Source organism: Carassius gibelio, chromosome B20 (assembly GCF_023724105.1).
Source record: "Carassius gibelio isolate Cgi1373 ecotype wild population from Czech Republic chromosome B20, carGib1.2-hapl.c, whole genome shotgun sequence".
Classification (NCBI taxonomy): domain Eukaryota; kingdom Metazoa; phylum Chordata; class Actinopteri; order Cypriniformes; family Cyprinidae; genus Carassius; species Carassius gibelio.
This window is the reverse complement of record NC_068415.1, coordinates 28,414,566-28,437,547: the sequence shown is the minus strand read 5'-3', so window position 1 is coordinate 28,437,547 and position 22,982 is coordinate 28,414,566. Positions and strand designations below refer to the sequence as shown.

General features: G+C 38.8%; 1 protein-coding gene and 1 long non-coding RNA gene across 12 annotated transcripts in view; both read right to left on the bottom strand.

Annotated features, from left to right (window-relative positions):
* Positions 1 to 22,982, bottom strand: part of LOC127983648 (pumilio homolog 2-like) — a 130,208-nt gene that overhangs the window by 106,689 nt on the left and 537 nt on the right. For 10 of the 11 annotated variants that reach the window (XM_052585850.1, XM_052585853.1, XM_052585849.1 and 7 more), the window contains exons 2-4: positions 21,971 to 22,334; positions 16,898 to 16,966; positions 16,638 to 16,743 (exon numbers count right to left, since the gene is read on the bottom strand). In XM_052585850.1, coding sequence (XP_052441810.1) covers positions 16,638 to 16,743; positions 16,898 to 16,966; positions 21,971 to 22,321 — 526 coding nt within the window. In that variant the 5' untranslated portion in view covers positions 22,322 to 22,334. The remainder of the gene's footprint in view (positions 1 to 16,637; positions 16,744 to 16,897; positions 16,967 to 21,970; positions 22,335 to 22,982) is intronic. The other variant, XM_052585851.1, reaches the window with a different exon arrangement.
* On the bottom strand, positions 6,863 to 11,162 carry LOC127983663 (uncharacterized). The gene is made up of 2 exons (XR_008160477.1): positions 8,061 to 11,162; positions 6,863 to 7,964 (listed from the first exon to the last, which is right to left on the bottom strand). It is a non-coding gene; the product is annotated as an uncharacterized LOC127983663 (long non-coding RNA).

Here is a 22,982-nt window from a genome sequence, read left to right as displayed (position 1 = left end):
ACATATTAATTCATGACATTTTGATATTTGAAAGTCTATAGGTTGACATAAATTCAGATATAAATGTAATTAAAAAAAATAATTATCGATTTTCAAATATTGTACCTGTCAAACATATCATAGTCATAGCCTTAGCGAGGCGGCCGCGGAGCCTGCTTGTTACCTTCGCCGAAACACGGAAAGTTACATAACCATTACTAGAGCCTGTTCCTTTATAACATAGCCAAAGGTCGGTGTATATTTGCTTTATACATTTTAGGCTTATTCTCAAATACAGATTGTGTTAGTGGGCGGGATTATTAGGTAGTTTTAATAGGACAGTTTGACCGGTGAGATTAAATTTTGTCGGACATTTTTTTTTTTTTTTTGGCCAATGTCTGGAAATTACCGGACAACGGAAACCCTGGCGCACACTATGGTTAACCGATTATTAACCGCTAAGGGCCTCGGTTAACGGTTAATGAAAAACTTGAAAACGTGCAGCCCTAAATTATACAATTATAACTTTTCATTATTTGTCTACAGGAAAGAGGAAACGGAACGTGCACCATCAGGAGCATCTTGCTGTTTTAAGAGAGATGAAGGTGGCTGATATTCAACAGCAGGAACTGAACTGGGCACAGAGAGAGCTACATTTGCAGATGGCAATAGATGAGGCCCGGCAAGCAAGGGAGCAGGAAGCAGCCTTAAGGAGGGAGGAAAATGCACAAACGGCTGCATTCAATAAAGCCTTATTCAATATCATAGGGATGCTTGTACAGGCGATGAGTAACAGAACAGAACAGTGACAGAACCGACAAGAACAGAACTCTCCTCCTGACTAAAACCTCCCTAGTCCATACTTTACGGAAATAGTTTTTTTTTTTTTTTTTTTTACTTGTTTTTCCTGTGAATGTTTTTATACTACATACGTGCACAACATTTAAAGTTTGCTTAGTGTACATTCTTTACTGTTAAATTTGTCTTTATATATGTCTTTATATTTTCTTTATATAAATTTTTTGCACTACATACATTAGTACTTTGTTTAACGTTTGATCTGTTTACATTTTTCTTCAATGAAATTTACTGGTCAAACGTGTAGTTTGCTTTTTAATGGTGAATGTGGATTAGAGCAAGAGGTATCATCAAGCTAAATGTCACAATTTAAAAGATTAATAGTACACTTTTACTTAATCACTTTAAACCGCTATTGAGTATTTGTATCATATTCTGCTCATGGTTTAAAATAGTGTGTGGCGAGGGGGGCGTGGTTTAGCGGAATCTGCAATGGGAGAGAGACGAGGGAGCGAGGCGTAAGTAGGTCAAGTGCAAATAACAAACACGTGTGTTTGATTGCAGTAATTGGCGTGGAGAGACCGGATATAAGCCGAGTCACCACAGAGAGAGAGAGAGAGAGAATGACACGCTGGGACCTCGTGCTGCACTGGGAAAACTTAAGCCGTGAACTTAAAGTGATTGACTGTGATTGAGCAGTATTGTGCTGATTTTGCCAAGAGGGTATCGTTATTTGTTTTGTATGCTGAATAAACGAGCGTCCCAGCAACAAGCCGACCCCTGCCTTCTTCCTTCCTATTAAGACTGTGTTGAACCTTGTTACACTGGTGCCAAAACCCGGGATAGGAAGGTCACCGCCGCCATGCAATCTCCGTCAGGTACGCTATTTGCAGACATCATCCAGTCGCCGGTCTTCCTCAGGAACAACACCAAGACATGCTGGCACTCAAGGAGGAGCAGGACAAACGCTTCGAGGCGCTCCTCCAGGCCCAGCATGAAGACCGCGAGCTGTTCCGGAGCTGGGTAGACAGGGAGGTCCGGGCAGCCCCCTCGTCCAAAGACAGTACATCTCCTCTGCCGCTCAACAAGATGGGGCCTCACGATGATCCGGAGGCCTTCCTGGATCTGTTCGAGAAGTCGGCAGAGGCTCGAGGGTGGCCCCCCGCGGACTGGCCCCTGCGGCTCATTCCCCTGCTGTCCGGAGAAGCGCAAGTAGCCGCTCACCAACTGCCAGTCCAAAACCTCCTACCAGGACCTCAAGCATGCCATCCTCCAGCAGGTTGGTAGGACCCCGGAGCAACATCGCCAGAGGTTCAGGACTCTGACCCTGGAAGAGTCATGCTGGCTCTTCGTGGTGGCACAGCAGCTCCGGGACTCCTGCCGCAAGTGGTTGATGGCCGACAGTAGCGACGTCGAGGACGTAATCGATCGAGTGGTACTGGAGCAGTTCGTGGCCAAGCTGCCGAGGAAGACTGCGCAGTGGGTCCAGTGCCACAGCCCGACGTCGCTGAACCAGGCCATCCAGCTGGCGGAAGACCAAATGGTGGCGTGTCCAGGGGTCCGCGACCCCTTACCATCTGCCTCTCTCTCTCCCTCTCTCTCCTCCCCTCCCCTCCCCTCTCTCTCCCCAAATCTGTCCCTCTCACCAGGTCCCGTGGAGGGCTTTCACCACGCCGTTCGGTTTACACCAATTCGTTACTCTTCCGTTCGGGTTATTCGGGGCTCCAGCCACTTTTCAGCGTCTGATGGACAAAATTCTCCGTCCGCATGCTGCATATGCCGCCGCCTACCTGGATGACATCATCATCTACAGTGGGGATTGGCAGCGACATATGCAGCATTTGCGACCGGTCCTGAAGACGCTGAGGAGGGCTGGGCTTACGGCTAATCCGAAGAAGTGTGCAATTGGGCGGGCGGAAGTGAGATATCTGGGTTTCCACTTGGGTCATGGACAGGTGCGTCCCCAAATTGATAAGACTGCAGCAGTTGCAACGTGTCCAAGGCCTAAGACCAAAAAGGAGGTTAGACAGTTCCTGGGGCTGGCAGGTTATTATAGAAGGTTTGTACCTAATTTTTCGGATACTGCTAGCCTGCTGACTGATTTAACTAAAAAGGAGGCACCAGATACAGTCCAGTGGACGGAGCAGTGCCAGCAGGCTTTCACCCAGATAAAGGCTGCTTTGTGTGGCGGACCGCTCCTGAATGCTCCTAACTTTTCTCTCCCCTTTATCTTGCAGACAGACGCGTCGAACAGAGGGTTGGGCGCAGTCCTGTCCCAGGAGGTCGAGGGGGAGGAACGGCCAGTGCTGTACATCAGTCGGAAGCTCTCTAAGAGAGAGAAAAAGACCATAGAAAAAGAATGTCTGGCAATCAGATGGGCGGTTCTTACCCTCCGGTATATTACCTCCTGGGGCGGGAGTTCACCCTCTGTTCGGACCACACTCCCCTGCAGTGGCTCCACCGCATGAAAGATACCAACGCGCGGATCACCCTTTTAAATTTCAGGTGATCCACAGGCCGGGTGTACAGATGGCTGTGGCTGACAAGGTAACAAGCCGACCCCTGCCTTCTTCCTTCCTATTAAGATTGTGTTGAACCTTGTTACATAGTGTTTGGGCATAAAATGAACAAAAATGCTATTCTTTATGACAAAATATTTAAAATAACATGATAATTATTTCTCCAAATGTGCACACAACTGGATAAGAGCCCTGATGAATGCTGTATAAAGCATGTAAGTGAACACAAACCTGAGAAAACATGACTGAGTGCATTATGAGTGATAATTCCTATTCAAAATATCAAATGTTACAGATTAATAATTTTGCACTCCTGGAATAAATTAAGTGTCACTGCATTTAATGTCACTGCAAAGCAGATTTATCATAAACAGTGGTCAAATATCAAAGCTGGAGTCTTACACACAGCAAGAAAATCTGAGTGAAATTAACTCTGCTGGGAGTACATGTGAGACCACACTCAATAGTGTGAAAGTGTTAAAATAGGAGTATTAAATTAACACTGAAGCAGAGATAAAGTTAATGAGATAATTAAGTGATTAATTGAGTGATGATTGACCATTATTGACGAGACCTGATGTTAACATGCAGGATCAACAAAGACAAAAATCACTATATATTAATGGTGGCACCATTATAGTGGTCAGTGTTTGCTTTAGTTGGGCTCTTGACCCCTAAAATGTTAAAGTCAGTTTTTAGTTGGAGGTTATAACTGAGTTATAAAACTGATGGACAAGCAAAGACTATTGTAATTACTGAGTTAAAGTTGAAGTTAGTTCTTCAACAAAGTATTTCCAGCATTTTAAATACAATCGGAGGAATTTCTTAAAAGTTGTTTGTTCAAAAATCTTTCAAAAGAGTATTTCTGTTAGACGTGCAAACATCAAGAATCAACCTGTGAATCTCAACAATGGTGAAAATCAAAAAAGCATGTTGCAGTGCATTCTGGGTGCCACCTATAAAAATTAATGTATGGCTCCCATGATGCATTGCGGCATGAATAAATTATTAGCTGAATTGTTTCAGTAATTTCCTTTATTCTTACAATTCTATTATTGTTTTTCATGTTACTTTTAGTAGTTTGTTTTCTAATGTTTAGAGTTGTTCTGTTTTCTGAATATGCTGTTTGTCACCATTGTTGAGATTCCTACACTAATTTTTGATGTATGCGTGTGCCTAAAACAAGCTTTTATATATATATATATATATATATATATATATATATATATATATATATATATATATATATATATATATATATGTATATATGAACATCTTGATATATACATAAAAGAAATCCTTTTAATTAGCGGGTACTGTACAATCACAGGGTGGTTATAATCAATGATATCAATCAAATTTGTTTAGGCTGTAATTGAGTTTGTCTATTCAGGTCAAATGGCCATGTTTAGATTTTTTTCTTGTCTGTTTGTTACAATTCAGTTGTAACAGCCAAACCAAATCTGAATTTAAAAATGTAAAGCTCAAGAGCCCAACTAAAGCAAACACTGACCACTATAATGGTGACATAAAAATGGTGATTTTCATCTTTTTTGATTCTGCATGTTAACATCAGGTCTCGTCAATAATGGTCAATCATCACTCAATTAACCCTTTCGAGTCGATTAACGCATATATGCGTTTTGAGTCATTTTCTCCTGATAACCCCGAAAAGAACTTAAATTACACTCTCAGTTTTAATTGTACAGATAAGAGCAATACATCAATCGAATCTGTAAAGGGTCTAGTTTTTTTTGGATACAGACATAATAACAAAGAACCTTTGTGCACTTATAAATTAAAGATAACAAACAAAGTGCGCTGTCTGCAGTCTTTGTCTCCGCTGATCGTCATGTACAAACATGTAATTAAAATGAACTGTAACTCCGTGAATACTCAACGAAGAGACATGAGAGAGATATCTATAGAACGCCTGAAATGTCTACTTTTAAACTAAACAAGTGCTGCTGAAAACAAATATTCTGAGATAAAGTAATCCATATGAAAACAACGCGATGTCTATTTTTCATATCTCCGCTCATTATATCTAATGTGACCACGCCCCCGCGCTGAACGCGCTATTCAGATTCAAACTGAAGCGCGCGGCTTGCATACGCCCACACAGAAGAAAAAGCAGCGAGACTGTTCTTCAAGTTTTTATTTTATTTTACTGTTTGCTTCGCGATGAGAGGAATAAGACATAATTCACCCCAAAAAGATGTGATGTGGTTGAGGATTTGAGAAATGGATTTCCTCAGAAAAAAGAATGAAGCACTTTATTCAACAGGGATCATAAACATGAGTAAGTCTCTTTTTATTTATTTGTACTAGTTTTCACATAAAGTGTAAACATTTACTAGTCAGACTTTTTCCAAATACTTTTTCCAAACTATAATTCCTGACTAAATGTATAATCAAGTGAAACATTATGAAGTTTCAATAACAATATACAATACTATACCATTCAAAAGCTTGATGTAAATAATATAAATGTGACAAATAGAGATAACTCTAACAAATGTAAAAACAATGCAGTTCTTTCGATTTATTCCCCCTAAAAAAACCTGAAAAATATTCTCAGCTCTTTTCAAGATTAATAATAATAATAATGATGATGATAATAATAAATGGGGTTTATTTGGCAGAAAATAAGATTGTTAAAAGGATTTCTGAAGGATTGTGTGACTGGAGTAAGGATGCCAAAAAATTAGTTTGAAAGTCAGCTTTGATTGTCCCTAATAAACTGTTTAACTGCTCCCCCAAGTGGATATTAAATTATGTTGTGGGATAATTAAATATATTCTTAATAAACTACAAACATAAAATTATATACTTTTATTTTGTTCTCACATTCTTTCTTGTAAGTCCTCCCTCAGAGTGGCAGAGTGGTTGAATGGGAGGCTCATTATGCAGCTCATTATGCAGGCCTTTGTCTTCTCAGGTGTAAATCACAATGATATTAATGATAGTTGACACCGCATATGATTTTTACCAACAAAAAGTGTCTTAGAAAATTTAAATCAATATATTGTTTTCTGTGAATGAGTAAACAAGATGATTTTCACATAATTTAGAAAGAAAAATTCTAGGCTACAAGCTCCAGTTCTCAACTTTTCCGGCAACCAATTTTATGTATGTGTTTTATTGCCTTATTCAAGTGACTTAACATTTTTAGTTTTTCACTAACCGTGCATAACATTTTTTTTCTCAAAAATACAATCATGTACATGCATGCATTTCACATATTATCATACCAGTTTGTGCTGATTACAGTGATATTAGACTTTACCCATTTAGATATTTATAAGAAACTGAAAAAAGCACAAATATGAGGGCATGACAAAACTTCTCCAGGCCCCAAAAATACCCTTAGACTCCAGAGGGTTAACCACTTAATTATCCAATTACCTTTAACTCCGCTTCAGTGTTAATTTAACACTCCCATTTTAACACTTTCACACTCCTGAGTGTGGTCTCACATGTACTCCCAGCAGAGTTAATTTCACTCTGGATTTTTTGCTGTATTATTTTTATAATAAATGGGTAAATAAATATGCAAAGGAAACTTTTTCAAATAATGCACAAAAGTTTATTTACAACACACTTTACAGAACAGACAGAGTCAACTATTCAAGTAACGCATCAGAGCCTCAAGGACATCCCTTCCCCCCTCCTCTACAGGCTGTGCCAGTCCCAGCACAGGCTCTGCTGCTGAAGGTGGATCCCATGCACTCTCATAGGCCTCTCCATGACTCTCACAAAGGTTATGTAGAGCACAGCATGTCAGCACCATAGATTTCAGAAGGTCGACCGCACAGTCATTTCTTTTCATAAGGCAACGCCATCCTTCTTTTAATCTACCAAAAGCATTTTCAACCACTACACGTGCTCTGGAGATTTTAATGTTGTAGACCCGCTGTTAGCCGTCCAGTGTCAATGAATGGTTTTAATAGCCAGTTCTGCAAGGGATAGGCAGAGTCTCCAAGGATGTAGTAGCCAACATTCACCCCAGCAATGTTTTTGGTGCTAGCTGGTATGTGGTTTCCACAGCTTGTCACCTCCCACAGTGTGGACAGTCTCAAAACCCGAGCATCATGCAGGCTTCCAGGCAGTCCTGTGAACACATTCCAGAAAAGTACCTTCCCATCCACAACACCTTGAAGGATGATCCAGTGCCAGCCTTTACGGTTGAAATAGTCTTGTGGGGCTATTATTGTTATGTGTGATCCATCAATAGCACCAATACACTGTGGAAGTCCCCATCTGTTCTCAACGTAGGCAGCCATTTCTTTAAACCTCTCCTGGTCTGGAAAACGAATTTGTTCTAGTATCAACAACGTCTCTCCTGCAGCACAGAATTCCTGAACACACCGACACACAGTTGAAATGCTTGCTCCAAGATGATGTCCAACACTTCTGTACTCCGAGCCGGTAGCAAGCTTCCACAGTGCAATGGCTACTCTCTTTTTTAGAGGTACACACACGCGGAAGTTTGTGTCCGGTCTCTCCATCGCAGGACGAAGTTTGTTGCACAAGTAAATAAATGTTTCTTCCGACATTCTAAAGTTCTCCAACCACTGTGTGTTTGTAAACCCAGGAACAATCACACCCCACCAATCTGAAGCTCTGTTAAAAATATTATATATCACTTTGCAAAATATGATGCATCTGAAATACACAGAGTACACATTTTAATACATAAAATTGTCAGCTAAATTCTTTATGACAATATAGAGATTGAGACCCTAACCAAGATTAGCTTACCCTCGTGCGCCGTCGGGCAAACCGAGTGATGTCGTCATCTTCGCTTTGTTGTAAGAGTTCCCAGACTTTTTTGAGTTTTTTTTTTAAGTAATTGCTGCCATCAGCCTCATTTTAAACACTTCTATCCATCTTGAAGTTAAAAACATCCACATGCCGAGAATCAAGAACACCATCCCCTTGATAGGCTCCATTGTTCCTGTGTTGTGCGTTTAGGATGATGTCATGAAAGTAGAGGCGGCAAATATTAATGATCAGTCCCACCCACTTTGAAGCGGTACTAACTGCAGTGGAAAGCAACCGAGCTAAAGCGAACCAAACCGTGCCGTACCAAGTCGAGTCATACCAAGCAGTGGAAAAGCGAAGCGAGCCGAACCGTTCTGCACCGAGTCGAACTGTACAGAGTTGAACCGAGCCGTACCATGCAGTGGAAAAGCGCCAAATGTCAGCGCCAAAGAGCCATTAAAAGTGTCACGTGCTGGGAAGCACCAACAAACATAGGAGTCTCCACAGACAACTGAGGACACGATGGTTAAATTTCATTTTCGAGGGAAAAGTCCCAGGAAAAAAACTGAAACATCCTATACACTTGTGCAAACATTTTACACTGGACTGCCTTACAAATGAATGTCCGTTTATGGCTGCAGTTGTGCAAAAATTGCTTCTTAAAAGGAGGATACCAATGCTTCATGTGCAAACAAGCAGACAACAGACAAAGTAAGCATCAAACATCTTTTTTTTCCTTTTCCAAAAGAGCTTCTTTGGCTCTTTGTAACGCTAATGTTGCTAAAGCTACCATTGTGTCTGCCTGGTTTTACTAATGCCTCCTTCATGTGCTACCAGAATGCTCGTAAATAGGAATGTGGTAGTTAAAAATTTCATTTGGAAGCAATGTGAAGTTAATAACACTTGATCACCACCGGTTTAAGGAGTCAAATGATGCTTTTTTAAAGATCATTATTTTGTGTATTTGGTGTAACAGAGTATGTTAACTTATTGAAAACGCATATGACCCTTTCAAACTGTAACATCGGTATGCTGTGAGCATGGGCTCTTGAAGCTCCAGCAGGGTTGCCAGGTTTTCACAACAAAACCCGCCCAATTGTTACTCAAAACTAACGCAAATGAATCAGTTTTTGGTCTTTTTTCGGCCAATTTTTCCGGAAGTGCGCCCGCTTGCACAGACTACATTGTAATCGTTTGCTATTTAATTTGTGTGGAAGTATTTTGAAATCTGTGGGCAGGATACAGGCAGCCGTTCAGCACTGGAAGTGCAGAGCTACATGTCTGAGGCACAGATAGCAGGACGCGAACAGCCGTTGTTGTACTGCCGCACAAATAAGAGTCCCTTTCCTGCGCGCACTAAAGCTGCGCCAACATAGAGTGAGACAGTGAAGAGATGTTCAGCTCAACTTCTCACATGTTGGATGAGAAACGAAACGGACTAAACTGTAACAAAGCTGAAACTTTTTGTTTTTGTACATTAGAACTTGCATACACGTTTGAAAAGCCAGAAGTAAACGTAATTTCTGCATTAGGATGATTATTTTTATTTTACCTTAAAATTACATAGACTTAATTTAATTTTAAAAATCAACTGCTGTAGCACACTGAAAAACAGCATTTCATTCATCCAATAAAAAAAATGTAGGGTAATGATTCACATCTATTTTTTTTTACTTGAGACAATAAGTTATTTATTTTTCATTGGCTCAAGTAAAAAAATATAGATGTGAATCATTACCCTAATTTTTTTTTTTATTATAAATTATTTGATATAGGGTATAATGATACACTTTGCATCTTTGTTTTATTTGCACCAACATTATTTGATTTTAACATTTTGAAATAATTTATGTATATAGCATACTTTTATTTAGTCTCACTGGTAAAGAGCTTTTTCAAAACCAAATTTAAAAACAAGTCAATGCTAAAATGTCAAAAACATTTTATTACAAGTCAATGCTATCTCAGTGCTCAAAACTGTTAGTCAAACAGATGTGTAATTGTTTAGTTTAATTGTTTTTTGTGTTCCTTATCAATTTGGCAACAAAAACAATCAAAATACATGTAATTAACACACGCACAAGTAAGTGTATGCACCTGTTGCATGGGCATGCTTAATATACTATAGGCCTTTGCAGAACCAAATGCAAGACCTCAAAAACAGTACCAAAAAAAAAAAAAAACTTTGTGTGTGTGTTTGTGTGTGTGTACGAGATTATTACACGTAGGATATGGCCAGGCTGGACCCTGATAATTTTTACAAGCAGCATCTGAAAAGCATTTTCTCTCTGTTCTCTCGGTCAGAAATCAGAAATCTTAGCAGTTGTATTTCCCGATTTGAGTTTGAGCTTCAGAAATGCTTGAGAAAATGTAGCTTGTGTGGAAGCTACCGCACTACTTGGTTAAAAAAAAGAGCTTCGCTACTGAAAAGCTATGTAACAGATATGCAGATCATCGATTCATAGGTGGAAATGTTCTCCTCAGCCTGGCTCTTTCTCAAAGAGAGCCATGTTTCTGCAACCCCCACCCCTGCAGGTCGTAAAACTTTACGACCACACAGGACAGGAAACCTAATCCTTACAAAAGAATGGTAAAATGTACTCAAATGTAGTATTAATATGTATTAATGTAGTATTAAATGTAGTATTAATGTGTATGTTATTGATTTTGCGGTGCATTAGAAATTTCCCATATAAATTGGGACTATCTGCAGTGTTATCATGTGTTAATCAAATCTTTAAATATGTGTAATTCTGCATTTGAATGTAACTTCATGTTTTGATCATTTATATATATTATGTTTAGTATCTTTGTGATCGTCATGCTCTGACAGACCCATTTATCTAGAGCAAAGTAATGAAAAATGTATGTAATCTGAATTACAAACTTGCTAGAATAATCCCTGGAATTTGGACAAGACCTAGATCTCCAGGGGGTTGTCTCCACAGAGACAAAGGAACTTTTCCCTCCGCTTCAGATCGCGGACTTTCATTGGCTGTTTACGCGAAAAAGGGGCGTGAACCATTTCAAGCCATAAGAACGACCGAACAAGGTCCGCCCTCTCTCTTCTTCTCTTTCTCCGTTCTCGGACACGCTGCTCTCCTGCACAGGGGCTGAGAGAAAAAGCCATTTTAATGGCTCCTTTGGAAGCTTTCGTTTTTGTTGTTTCTTTTCTTTTCTTTAAGTTTATTCGACTATTCGCCTCTCCACACAAGGAAGACGAATTCTGGAACATTGTTTGTTGAACCTTTCAAATACCGCGCGAAAACAGAACAAAGGACCACGTGCTCCACGCTCACGCCAAGATCCAGCGCAGCGTGCACGCGCATCACATGGCCTCCGGCACACGCCCGCTGTTTTCAAAAGGAACAGCGCGCAAAGCTCACAAGCTCGACGCCGATCTCACGCCACGCTCACATTGGACACTTTGCAAGTGTCCAATGTGACTTTCACTTTGCACTTTCTCTATGGAGATTTAAATGCTGCTTTAAAGTGTTGTTATGATCTGATCGTTGTTGGCTTCCAAAAGTTACTGACTATGATTTCCATACCTGAGCTCCTTATGTGATCTCATTCTATTTTCTCTCTCTCTCTCTCTCTCTCTCTCTCTCTCTCTTATTTGGATTCCGTTATGTCTTGCATAAAGCTTACTGTTTGTATTGTCGTACGCATATTTACTCTGTGTGATTTGTAGTTTGATGTATTACTAGTTTAATTATTAAAAACCCATATACTGACGATTGGCTTGGACTCCACCCCAAGCCAATCGTCATGGTTTGCATGGTTTGTCAGTGGTTTGATTTGCAGTAATTTACAGTAAGAGATATCACAATAATTGGTATGAAGAATGGAATATTGAAGTTACAGTGCCCTGTGATTATTTATTGGTATAGGCAATTGAGCTATTTTTCATAATCAATCAAATTTAATGTAACTGTCATCTGAGATATAAATTAATCATATTCCTGATTAATTATTCAAATTCCCTATATATCATTTGAGTTAATTATTCTGTAAAACTCATTGTTGCTACAGCTATTTGATTCAGAAAGCAGCAAAGCTACGATCAAGCTACTGAGAAATGTAGTTAAACTAGTAGCTTCGCTGCTTGTAGCGACGCTACTGCCCAACACTGTGTAGAACTATGCAGTTATTGCCTTTCATTTCACATGGTTACAGTTAATCTTTTCATTTAAGGCCAGTTCTATGTAGTTTCAACCCAATTCAAAAACAAAAGCTAAATGCTGATGTCTGTACCATCTATGTTTGAATTGAATGTAGGCTACTTACTGTGCAGTTACTGCTGTTAATTTCAGATGGTTACGATTATTGTTTTCAATAACCAAAAGCAAGTTTGGCCTATTAAATACCAAATAAACATCTTGTTTATGCACGCTTTCCTTCATTCTTGTTATTTGCTAAGATTAAAATTAAACATTTTGCTAAGATTAAAAATAAAAATCAGAAATCGGTATCGGAATCGGCCAGTTTGCTTGTAAAAAAAAATCAGTATCGGAATCGGACATGAAAAATCATGATCGTGCATCACTATTATTGGGGTTGCTTAAACATGCGGGAAAACTGCTGACTTGGCAACATTGACTGATCGGAAGGGAGGGAGGGGCAGCAGCTCATTTTCATTTAAAAAGGACAAAGAAATAACACAGCATTTTGGCTCATACCCTAAAAGTGGAAATTTCTACAAGCTATAAAACATTATGTGTGGGGTATTTTGAGATAAAACTTCATACACTATGGGGATATCAGAGAACAATTTAGAATATTGTATCAATGCTTTCTATGGCACCTTTAAATAAAAAACCTCTTGACACTAGATGTGTCGGTATTCGGTAATGCGATATCACAGTAATTAACATTAACGATATTGTTATCATTGGCACTTCTAAATACCGGGAATAATTATATATTACAAATTATTCCGAAATTGGAATGCATTTTTAGAATACAATTCCTATCAACTGGTCAAAATACACAACACCGCTGTATGCTGCATGCAAGAGCGTGCGCTCTGATGTAAACAGAGACACGCTGTGTGAAAGCAAATTCACTGTCTGGCAGCAGATGGCGTTAAACTGCAGAAAAAGCAGCCTTTACTCTGAAAAACCCATAAATAAAGCAGCCGCACTACTTTCTAAAACGTATTTAAATAGCCATTCAAATTTGTGGATTCACTATGGTGTTCATCACAGCGCCAAATACTTAAATATTTTGACTTAATAGGCTATTTATTTTAAAACTTTTTTTTTTCATTTTAATCTGGACTACAACATTGATTATTGTTCGTACACACTTCACATTAGGGCTTTGTTAGTTAACATTAGTTAACATTCATTAATCTTAAAGGGGGGGTAAAATGCTATTTCATGCATACTGAGTTTTTTATACTGTTAAAGAGTTGGATTCCCATACTAAACATGGACAAAGTTACAAAAATAAGTTGTACGTTTGAAGGAGTATTTCTGTTCCAAAAATACTCCTTCCGGTTTGTCACAAGTTTCGGAAAGTTTTTTTCGAGTATGGCTCTGTGTGACGTTAGATGGAGTGGAATTTCCTTATATGGGTGCGCGCGCTCCCGTATAGCAGAGCACTGAGAGGCTGAGCACAGACAATCACTGATCAGAGGGAGAGCGTCGCGAAATGTCACAAAAGGAGTGTGTTTCTGGTTGCCAGGGCAAGACAACCCTGCACAGATTACCAAAGAAAAAACAGCATTAAGGGACAAGTGGGTGGAGTTTATTTTTACAGAGCATCAACGGAGTTGTGCAAGTGTTTGTTCCCTGCATTTCGAAGATGCTTATTTTACAAACAAGGCCCAGTTTGACGTCAGATTTGCACATCGTTTATTTCTTAAGGATAATGCAGTCCCAACGAAAAAGGGTCACGATAGTGTGTTGGAACCGCATGCGGTGAGTAAAACTGCTTAAAATATCTCTGCCTCCTTGTTAGTGCGTCCGCCTCCCATGCCGGAGACCCGGGTTCGAGCCCCGCTCGGAGCAAGTCGTTGCTGCTGATGCTCTCATTCAGTTTCAGCTTCGGGATCTGATTCTGGATCATAAATAAACGGCTGAATCTGACTGTTAGCCATGGTTTGTTTTGGATGATGTTTTATTCCTCAAGGTAATGTCACAGCTTCCAAACGCTCTCAACGCAAAAGCCTACTGGCGCTCGTGATTCTTTAGCTCCGCCCACACGTCACGCCTCCAGTCGGTCGTGTTTTTCCGGGAAAAATCGGTACAGACTATCTTTCTCTTATGAATATAATAAAACTAAAGACTTTTTGGAGTTATGAAGGATGCAGTACTACTCTATAGGTACTCAAGATTAACAGGATATTGAGTGAAAACGAGCATTGTTCAGTTATTGTTGTTATAAAAAAAGTTACTTAACCTGTTATATTGTATTTTGACCACTTTTATGAAACAAAATTGCAATAACATGATAATACCGTATACCGTGATAAAAGCATGAGCAATTAATCACAACAGGAAAATTCGATACCGGTGTATCCCTACTTGACACTCAGAGTCCTCACACAAATACGGGAATGTCTGAATCAGCCGATACAGAATTGAACCTGCACTCGGTAATGGCATAAAGGTTGGCATCGTTTTTAAAAGTTGGGTATCAATTTGGTAACAAAGTACCAGTCTTACAACCCTACTTTTACCACAGCTGCTTTGTAGCAGAATTTTGTTTGTGCCTAATTTTTTTCAATTTTCACTGATTTATGTCACTTTCCTGTTTAAGCCTGAAGTGTCCCCCCAGCTTCATTTAGATCTAAAGATATTCGTCATCAAATTATAACACATAATACTCCATATGTGCACATTACAATATTCTCATGGTTTTTTACACTTATCATTCCATGAAACATGCTCCAATCGTGGAAAATGGCATATCCTTATTTACTAGGGGTGTAACAGCACGTGTATTCATACCGGACTGTTTCGGTACAGGGCTTTCGGTACGGTGCACGTGTGCACCGAATGACCGAATGCAATATTTTGTTGGGCGGAACATAGTCTCCGCGTTCAGCGCAAATCCCGCCCTGCAGCTGATTCGAACCCCTCTTTCACACCGCAAGTGTGAGCAGTGCGCAAGCAGCGCGTCGGTGCAACTACACAGTCACTGCAGCAGCAGACTCTCGCGAGTATTCACACTGGAAGCGTATAAGTACAGCTTCACAGCAGCGGCTGCAAAGTGTGTTCGGCAGACAGTATAACCATTTCAAACAATGGGTATAATTCTTTCAACATTTGTTTTTATAACAATACACCATACTTTCACCAAAAACTATTAATTAAAACGTTTAAATGGGTAAATACATATTTGTTATACTTAATTTTCTTTTCTGGCATAATTGTTAAAACACTAGACATTGTCATTGTTGTTGAAACTCTTGACATGCTTATTCTGTGCATTTTGAGCACGTTTTGTGTTAAATCATATTTATTTTGTCCATCAAAAGTGTGCTTTCACTTTGAGCGTGTGCAGCACAGCAAAAATAGACCAGACGCCGAAACCCCCGCTGCACTCCTGTTCACACAACGCTCCTGCTTGACGCTCACGTGCTGCTCCTTGTCCCGGTGTGAATGCACTCCTTGATTAACATGGTCGCCGGAAAAAATATGCGCTGCTCACGCTTGCACGCTGCTGGGGTAGGTGACATAGAGGGAGGCCGCCGACAGACCAGGCTCTTGTCTTCACGACAATATCTATACTTCATGTTAAGCATATATATAAAGCCTACTGATAAAGGACACCATCAACAGTATTGACGGCAAAATAGACAAAATATGTTGGACAGGTGCAATATGCCAGTGTGTCAATGTCCTAAGGTTTTCAAAAGGCATCACAAGAGTGTGAACATCACTACAACTATGAAAAAAATTATTGTAATTCAAACGCAGCTCCCGTCGGCATTTAAACAGACCTTTGCTCTTAATTCCGATCGGTCCAACGCAATAACGAAATCTGAGCAGGTCTAAAAACTGAAAACTGTTGATGCTGCACTTTACACTTTGGAAAAGTTATATATATTTTTAAAATATGAGCAGGCCTACAAGCTGGGATTGGTAATGCTGCACTGTAATCATAGTTATTTATTTATATTTTTCATTATATTTTATTATATGATATTGGTTTGAGACTGACAGTATTTTATTTAGTGGAGAACTTTGCAGCAGTATTTTATTTCTTATTCTTTTTTTATTTTTAATATACTTTATTAAAAAGTATTTTTTTTTAAAAAGTGTAAACAAATTTAAAAAAAAAAAAAAAAAAAGTTTATAGTAATAAACAACCTGCAGTTTCATGTTTGCATTTCTTTCCCTTACTGTACCGAAAATGAACCGAACCGTGTATTGTTTGGTACGTGCTAACAATATAGGGAAACTAAATTACAGGCAAAAACAAAAACATAATTTGCATAAACTAAAGTGAGCCTTCTCTGGACCATAATTTGTCAAACTTGTCATTTTTTTTATCTCAGCATGAATGTTTCTTCAGTTACATTACATTATCAAAACATGGTGACATTTTAGAAGAACTTACGGGAAGCACCCCAGGCATTCTCTCTCCACTCTTCACCCAGCAACATCCCTTTGCGTCCATCTTTTACAAATTCATCAGATTCCCAAAATTTGTTTGCAGGAAGTAGCTGTAAAAAAAAGGTCAACATGGCAATCACTTTTTTTTAAGAATATATTTATACAGACAACTTAATTTTTTTTTTTACAAACATTAAAGTATTATAGGAAATTCAACACTGGTGATACTGGACAAAAGGCTTTTTAAGGACTCTAATAACATACCTCACCCATTCCACGAGACTCCAGAGCCAAGGCTTGAAAGTCATAATTCATCTCATCCACAGTGCGCACCTACACAAAGAGACATTTGAAACTTCTTCCAACTTTGCACACACACATATACACATACATACATACATACACACATACACATATGTACAATAAAACTATGAATTAACACATGTGGAAATATATACATAACAAAAAAGTGTGAAACAACTGAATATATGTCATATTCTAGGTTCTTCAAAGTATCCACCTTTTGCTTTGATTACTGCTTTGCACACCCTTGGCATTCTCTTGATGAGCTTCAAGAGGTAGTCACTAGGGCTGTCAAAATTGCTCAAAAATGACGTTCGAATATTCCATCTAAAAAACACACGAATATTCGAACTATTCTAACATCTGTTTGCGCATGTTGTCAATGACGCGCATTACGTCAGTAACAGGACAAAATAATACAAAGAGACATAACTACTTGTATAGGTAGTCTATTTAAGTTTAAACATATGACAATGTATTACCTACACAAAAACAAGGAAATCAACTAATGTCCAAGACTGCAGACCTCACGCTCTCTCACCCTCACGTTCTCTGCACATAACGATTTAAATGAACAAACAAATTTTTGTGCAAGCAATTTAAGGTCGCGACTGTTGTCCCAAATATAGCAGGCTTCATTCAGTGATTGAAACAAATATTATTAATATTAATTGAAGTTTTACAGCATATAGAACTGACATTGAATGTTCAGAGCGAGCTGTGCTGTGGTAAACATGGAACTTTTCCTTGACATGAAACGATAAATAATCAAATCTCGGATCCATTGCTTGACAGAACTCCCTGATGTGTGCCCCATCCGCGATACTGATCGGTCTCATGTCCTTACAAATAAATGAAATAATTTTATCCGTTATGGCCTCTTGTCGTGTTGCAGACAAAGAGCTTATGGCGGGCGATGCAACGTAACGTTAAGTGTCAAGACGTGACTTTAGCTGGAGTTCCACACATTATGCCATGCTCATTTGTGTGCAAATTTTTTGCACTTGTTGCTAGTATGCTAACTGTATCTTAAATAGCTTGCATACAACTTTATCTCGCGAGTCAACAATTTTACCTCACTTTCTCTGCTGCGGTCGAGTTTGGCTCTGCACTTGCTGGCATCTTCCATGAAGACGCGTCAACTTTCAGCAGTGATGCTGTGCCAGACAGTGTGACTCCCGTGACCTGTCCCTGAACCCTCAGGCGCGCTAGTGCGCCCACTCGCAAAACAGACAACCACGCCTCTACAACCGCAGGCGTTTTTTTTCCACATTTTTTTTGTTATTCAAATATTAATTTTCACCTTAGAATATTCGTTGACAGCCCTAGTAGTTACCTGAAATGGTTTTCACTTCACAGGTGTGCCCTGTCAGGTATAAGTAGTCTGATTTTTTGCCTTATAAATGGGGTTGGGACCATCAGTTGTGTTGTGCAGAAGTCAGGTGGATACACAGCTGATAGTTTGTATTATGGCAAGAAAAAAAGCAGCTAAGTACAGGAAAATGAGTGGCCATCATTACTTTAAGAAATGAAGGTCAGTCAGTCCGAAAAATTGCGAAAACTTTGAAAGTGTCACCAAGTGCAGTCACAAAAACCATCAAGCGCTACAAAGAATCTGGCTCACATGCAGACTGCCCCAGGAAAGGAAGACCAAGAGTCACCTCTGCTGCGGAGGATAAGTTCATCCGAGTCACCAACCTCAGAAATCGCAGGTTAACAGCAGCTCAGATTAGAGACCAGGTCAATGGCACAAGGAGTTCTAGCAGCAGACACATCTCTTGAACAACTGTTAAGAGGAGACTGTGTGAATAAGGCCTCCATGGTAGAATATCTACTAGGAAACCACTGCTAAAGAAAGGCAACAAGCAGAAGAGACTTGTTTGGGCTAAAGAACACAAGGAACGGATATTAGACCAGTGGAAATCTGTGCTTTGGTCTGAGTCCAAATTTGAGATCTTTGGTTCCAACCACAGTGTCTTTGTGTGATGCAGAAAAGGTGAACGGATGGACTCTACATGCCTGGTTCCCATCGTGAAAAATGGAGGAGGAGGTGTGATAGTGTCGGGGTGCTTTGTTGGTTACACTGTTGGGGATTTATTCAAAATTGAAGGCATACTGAACCAGCATGGCTACCACAGCATCTTGCAGCGGCATGCTACTCCATCCGGTTTGCATTTAGTTGGACCATCATTTATTTTTCAACAGGACAATGACCCCAAACACACCTCCAGGCTGTGTAAGGGCTATTTGACCAAGAAGGAGAGTGATGGGGTGCTGCGGCAGATGACCTGGCCTCCACAGTCACCGGATCTGAACCCAATCGAGATGGTTTATGGGTGAGCTGGACCACAGACTCAAGGCAAAAGGGCCAACAAGTGCTAAGCATCTCTGGGAACTCCTTCAAGACTGTTGAAAGACCATTTCAGGTGACTACCTCTTGAAGCTCATCAAGAGAATGCCAAGAGTGTGCAAAGCAGTAATCAAAGCAAAAGGTGGATACTTTGAAGAAACTAGAATATGACATATATTCAGTTGTTTCACACTTTTTTGTTGTGTATATATATATATATATATATATATATATATATATATATATATATATATATATATATATATATATCAACGTGTTAATTCATAGTTTTGATGCCTTCAGTGTGAATCTACAATTTTCATATTCATGAAAATAAAGAAAACTCCAAACTTTTGGTCTGTGTGTGTGTGTGTGTGTGTATATATATATATATATATATATATATATATATATATATATATATATATATATATATATATATATATATATACACACACACACATACACACACAGTACAGACCAAAAGTGTGTGTATATACTGGTCGGTATTAAAAAGTAAATTTTACACAAAAAGAGTAGTGTGGTCAAAAGATCCGGTACTTCGGTACCAAGTCGGTACTAAAAAAAAAAAATGTTAATGTGACGGTACCAGGTTTCTTTAAGTACCGGTATTACCGAGGTCCCGTTCAAACCCGGTTCTTGACGCATACAGCTCTATGATTTCCGCAAAGCAGAAAACGAGGACGGAATGTCAAAATCCAGTCATGAAAATGAAACTATGGAAATATGGACAGTCACGGAATTTGTCAAAGTTAGCATAATCAAATCATATCTCCATATGGACCAATATCTGTAAATGTTAAGCCGCAAAAGTTGTTTGAAATATGAATCCTGAATGTTCTGTGCGTCTCTGTGTGAATGATCGAATAGCAGAGACGTGCAGGTTTGTTTACTACATAGACTGAAGTGCGTGACGTTTGCATTAATTTCAGCATCTGAGCTTCAGAGTTCTCTCTCCATCAAGCGATCTGTACTTTCCGATTCATGTCAATGTACACACAGCGCATCCGTATTTGACGCTCTGTAAACTCTGTGTGAAGGGCGCACGACTCACCATCGCTTTCTCACACATGCAAAAAGAGAGAGCGAGTCTTACCACGCTGAATCGACATGCTATATGTAAACTATATTCTTTGCTTTCTTCTCCTGTCAAAATAATGGAGTTAATTTAGATTTATTCATATTTTTCAAACAAGAAGAAGATATGCCGGTTTTTCCAGTAGTGGGCGGAGCTAATGCGCAAATGGCAATTTCTTTGGCTGGCGTACATCGATTACCGTCCCCGTTTTGATTTCAGCAAATCAGTTTGACCGAACGCATACAACGTGATTAATATTCATGGACCCAGCAGCTCATCAATCCATAGTGCATTGTATATTGTTAGTATGGTAGTAGAATTTTTTAATATGGTAGTAGAATCTTTTAAGAATAATTCATATGATCTATTACTATTTTTTTTTACAGAAACCCTCAATGACCAAAAATATCTTAAGCATCACCACCAGTCTTAAGTTCAGTTAAAATGACAAATATGCATTAATTAAAAGTTCATTTTTACGTAAAGGCATTGTGCTACTAAATATTACTATTATGTATGTGTATAAATGTATGTGATACTGCTACTACGGTTGAAAAAATGTATAAAACTTTTTTTTTTTTAAAGAAATAAATCACAAAATATTTCTTCCATGTTTTAATTTGAATAGCATATCCCCTTTATTTACCAAAAATAAAATGTGTTTAAATTTCATAAATTAAAAGAAATTAAATTTGGGTAAAACTTTGGGTTTTACTGTTTTCATAATTATATAACTTGAAGAAAAACTTTAAACAATTGTAAATAAGTATAAAGAATGGCATTGGTTTTATTTTTAGTGTTAAAAAGTTTTTTAATTTTAATTAATTTATTTTAATTAGCATATTTTTGTGTTTTGCTTTGGTACCGAAATTGGTACAGAGAACCGTGGATTTTCACTGGTATCGGTACCGAATACTGAAATTTTGGTACTGTGACAACACTATCACAGAGTTATTTGGTAATATTTTTTCAATTTTTGCAGTCTGCCTTTTATGCAGGATGCAATATATACACTCAACCAATCACAGCGCACCATTCCACACACTCTAGACATTAATGGCAGTGCTTTGAATACAACCAGCATTCTAGTTTCTTCATCTGCTTTGTGATCAACAAACAAGGGCTGCACAATAAATCCCATGTAATTGTCATGCTCATGTCATCAGTAAAGCTGGTTCTGTGAGTAAAAGTACACTAGAATGAGCAACATTTCATTTTATATTTTCTGAACAAAAAAAAAAAAAGTCTAATTTTTTTCCCATTATTTACAGATGACACCAAATAAATGTAATACAGTGCAACAAAATCATATACCAAAAAAATCTTATCAGGCATATAGAATAAAAATCATTAGGTATCAGTTCAGCCCCCAAAACCATAATTATAAATCTTACCAAATGTATAAAAAAAAAAAAAATATATATATATATATATATATATAAAAATTAAGTGTGATCACTTTTTTTCCCTATATTTCAACATAAATATGTTGTTTCATGTCAGTGTGATTTAATTAAACAGTCTTCTGTCTTTGTGCCCACGTTCACATTCCTTTGCACAAGGGTTAGACTGAGGTCTTACTTACCTGCTCAACATGGTTTCCATCACCAGTGGGCCAGCGGTGTTTGCTTGCAGTGCAGTCACCCAACTGCTCCCCAGGCTGCCTTTGAGAGAAATAGCCCACAGTGGCATCATCTTGGGAGCGACCGCTCAGTGGAGGCTGAGGGGTGCCAGGGTTGGGATTTGCCACCCGGTCCATACCTGGCAGGTGAGCTCCTCCAGGTCCCTGCCCAGCACCTCCTACTGTGGCTAGAGAACCCCCTGCATGGACTCTGACCCCTCCAGTCTCTGGGACACTATTCGTGTGCACCATCCCGCCGCGTGTCTCCTGCCAGGCTACATCATTCATACCTAAGATGCTGCATGGAATGCTCATTCCACGGAAAAACCTACAGAATTTTTTTTTTTTTTTTTTTTTTTTTTGGCAGTTTTAAGGAACAGGTAAGAAAAAATAAGTAAATTATATATATATATATATATATATATATATATATATATATATATATATATATATACACTATAGCTATGCAATCAGATACAAACAAATACAACTAAGTTACACAAATTGTAAAACAAAGCCACAGAATATCATATTGTCTCTAGAAATGTGTCCAATAACTAAACATTGCTTACTCAATTTTTAAAAGCATGGCGTTTTAAAAGCATTGGATTTAGAAAAATGCGATTTCATAAAGACCTGGAATAACGCGTTTCTGTGACGTGTTAATGTTTTGGTACAAGGGATAGTAGAATGCTAACGGCTAACACACATGATGGACGGCGGTGAATGCAGGCTTCATATTAGATGTAAAATTATGCCTTTTTGCCTTTAAAGCTTCGAGCTCACAACTAAATCCTTAAATGTTCTCAGTAGTGTTTTTATTTGATCGGCCTGTGTGTTAGCACCGCGGGGCCCTTGACTGCCAGCTAGCACCTCGCTAACAGTCAGCACAAGATATAGCTTGTTTTAAAACAAAACCAGATTTATTTATATTTAAAATTCAACAGCGTCATTGAACTGATATGCGACATTGTAA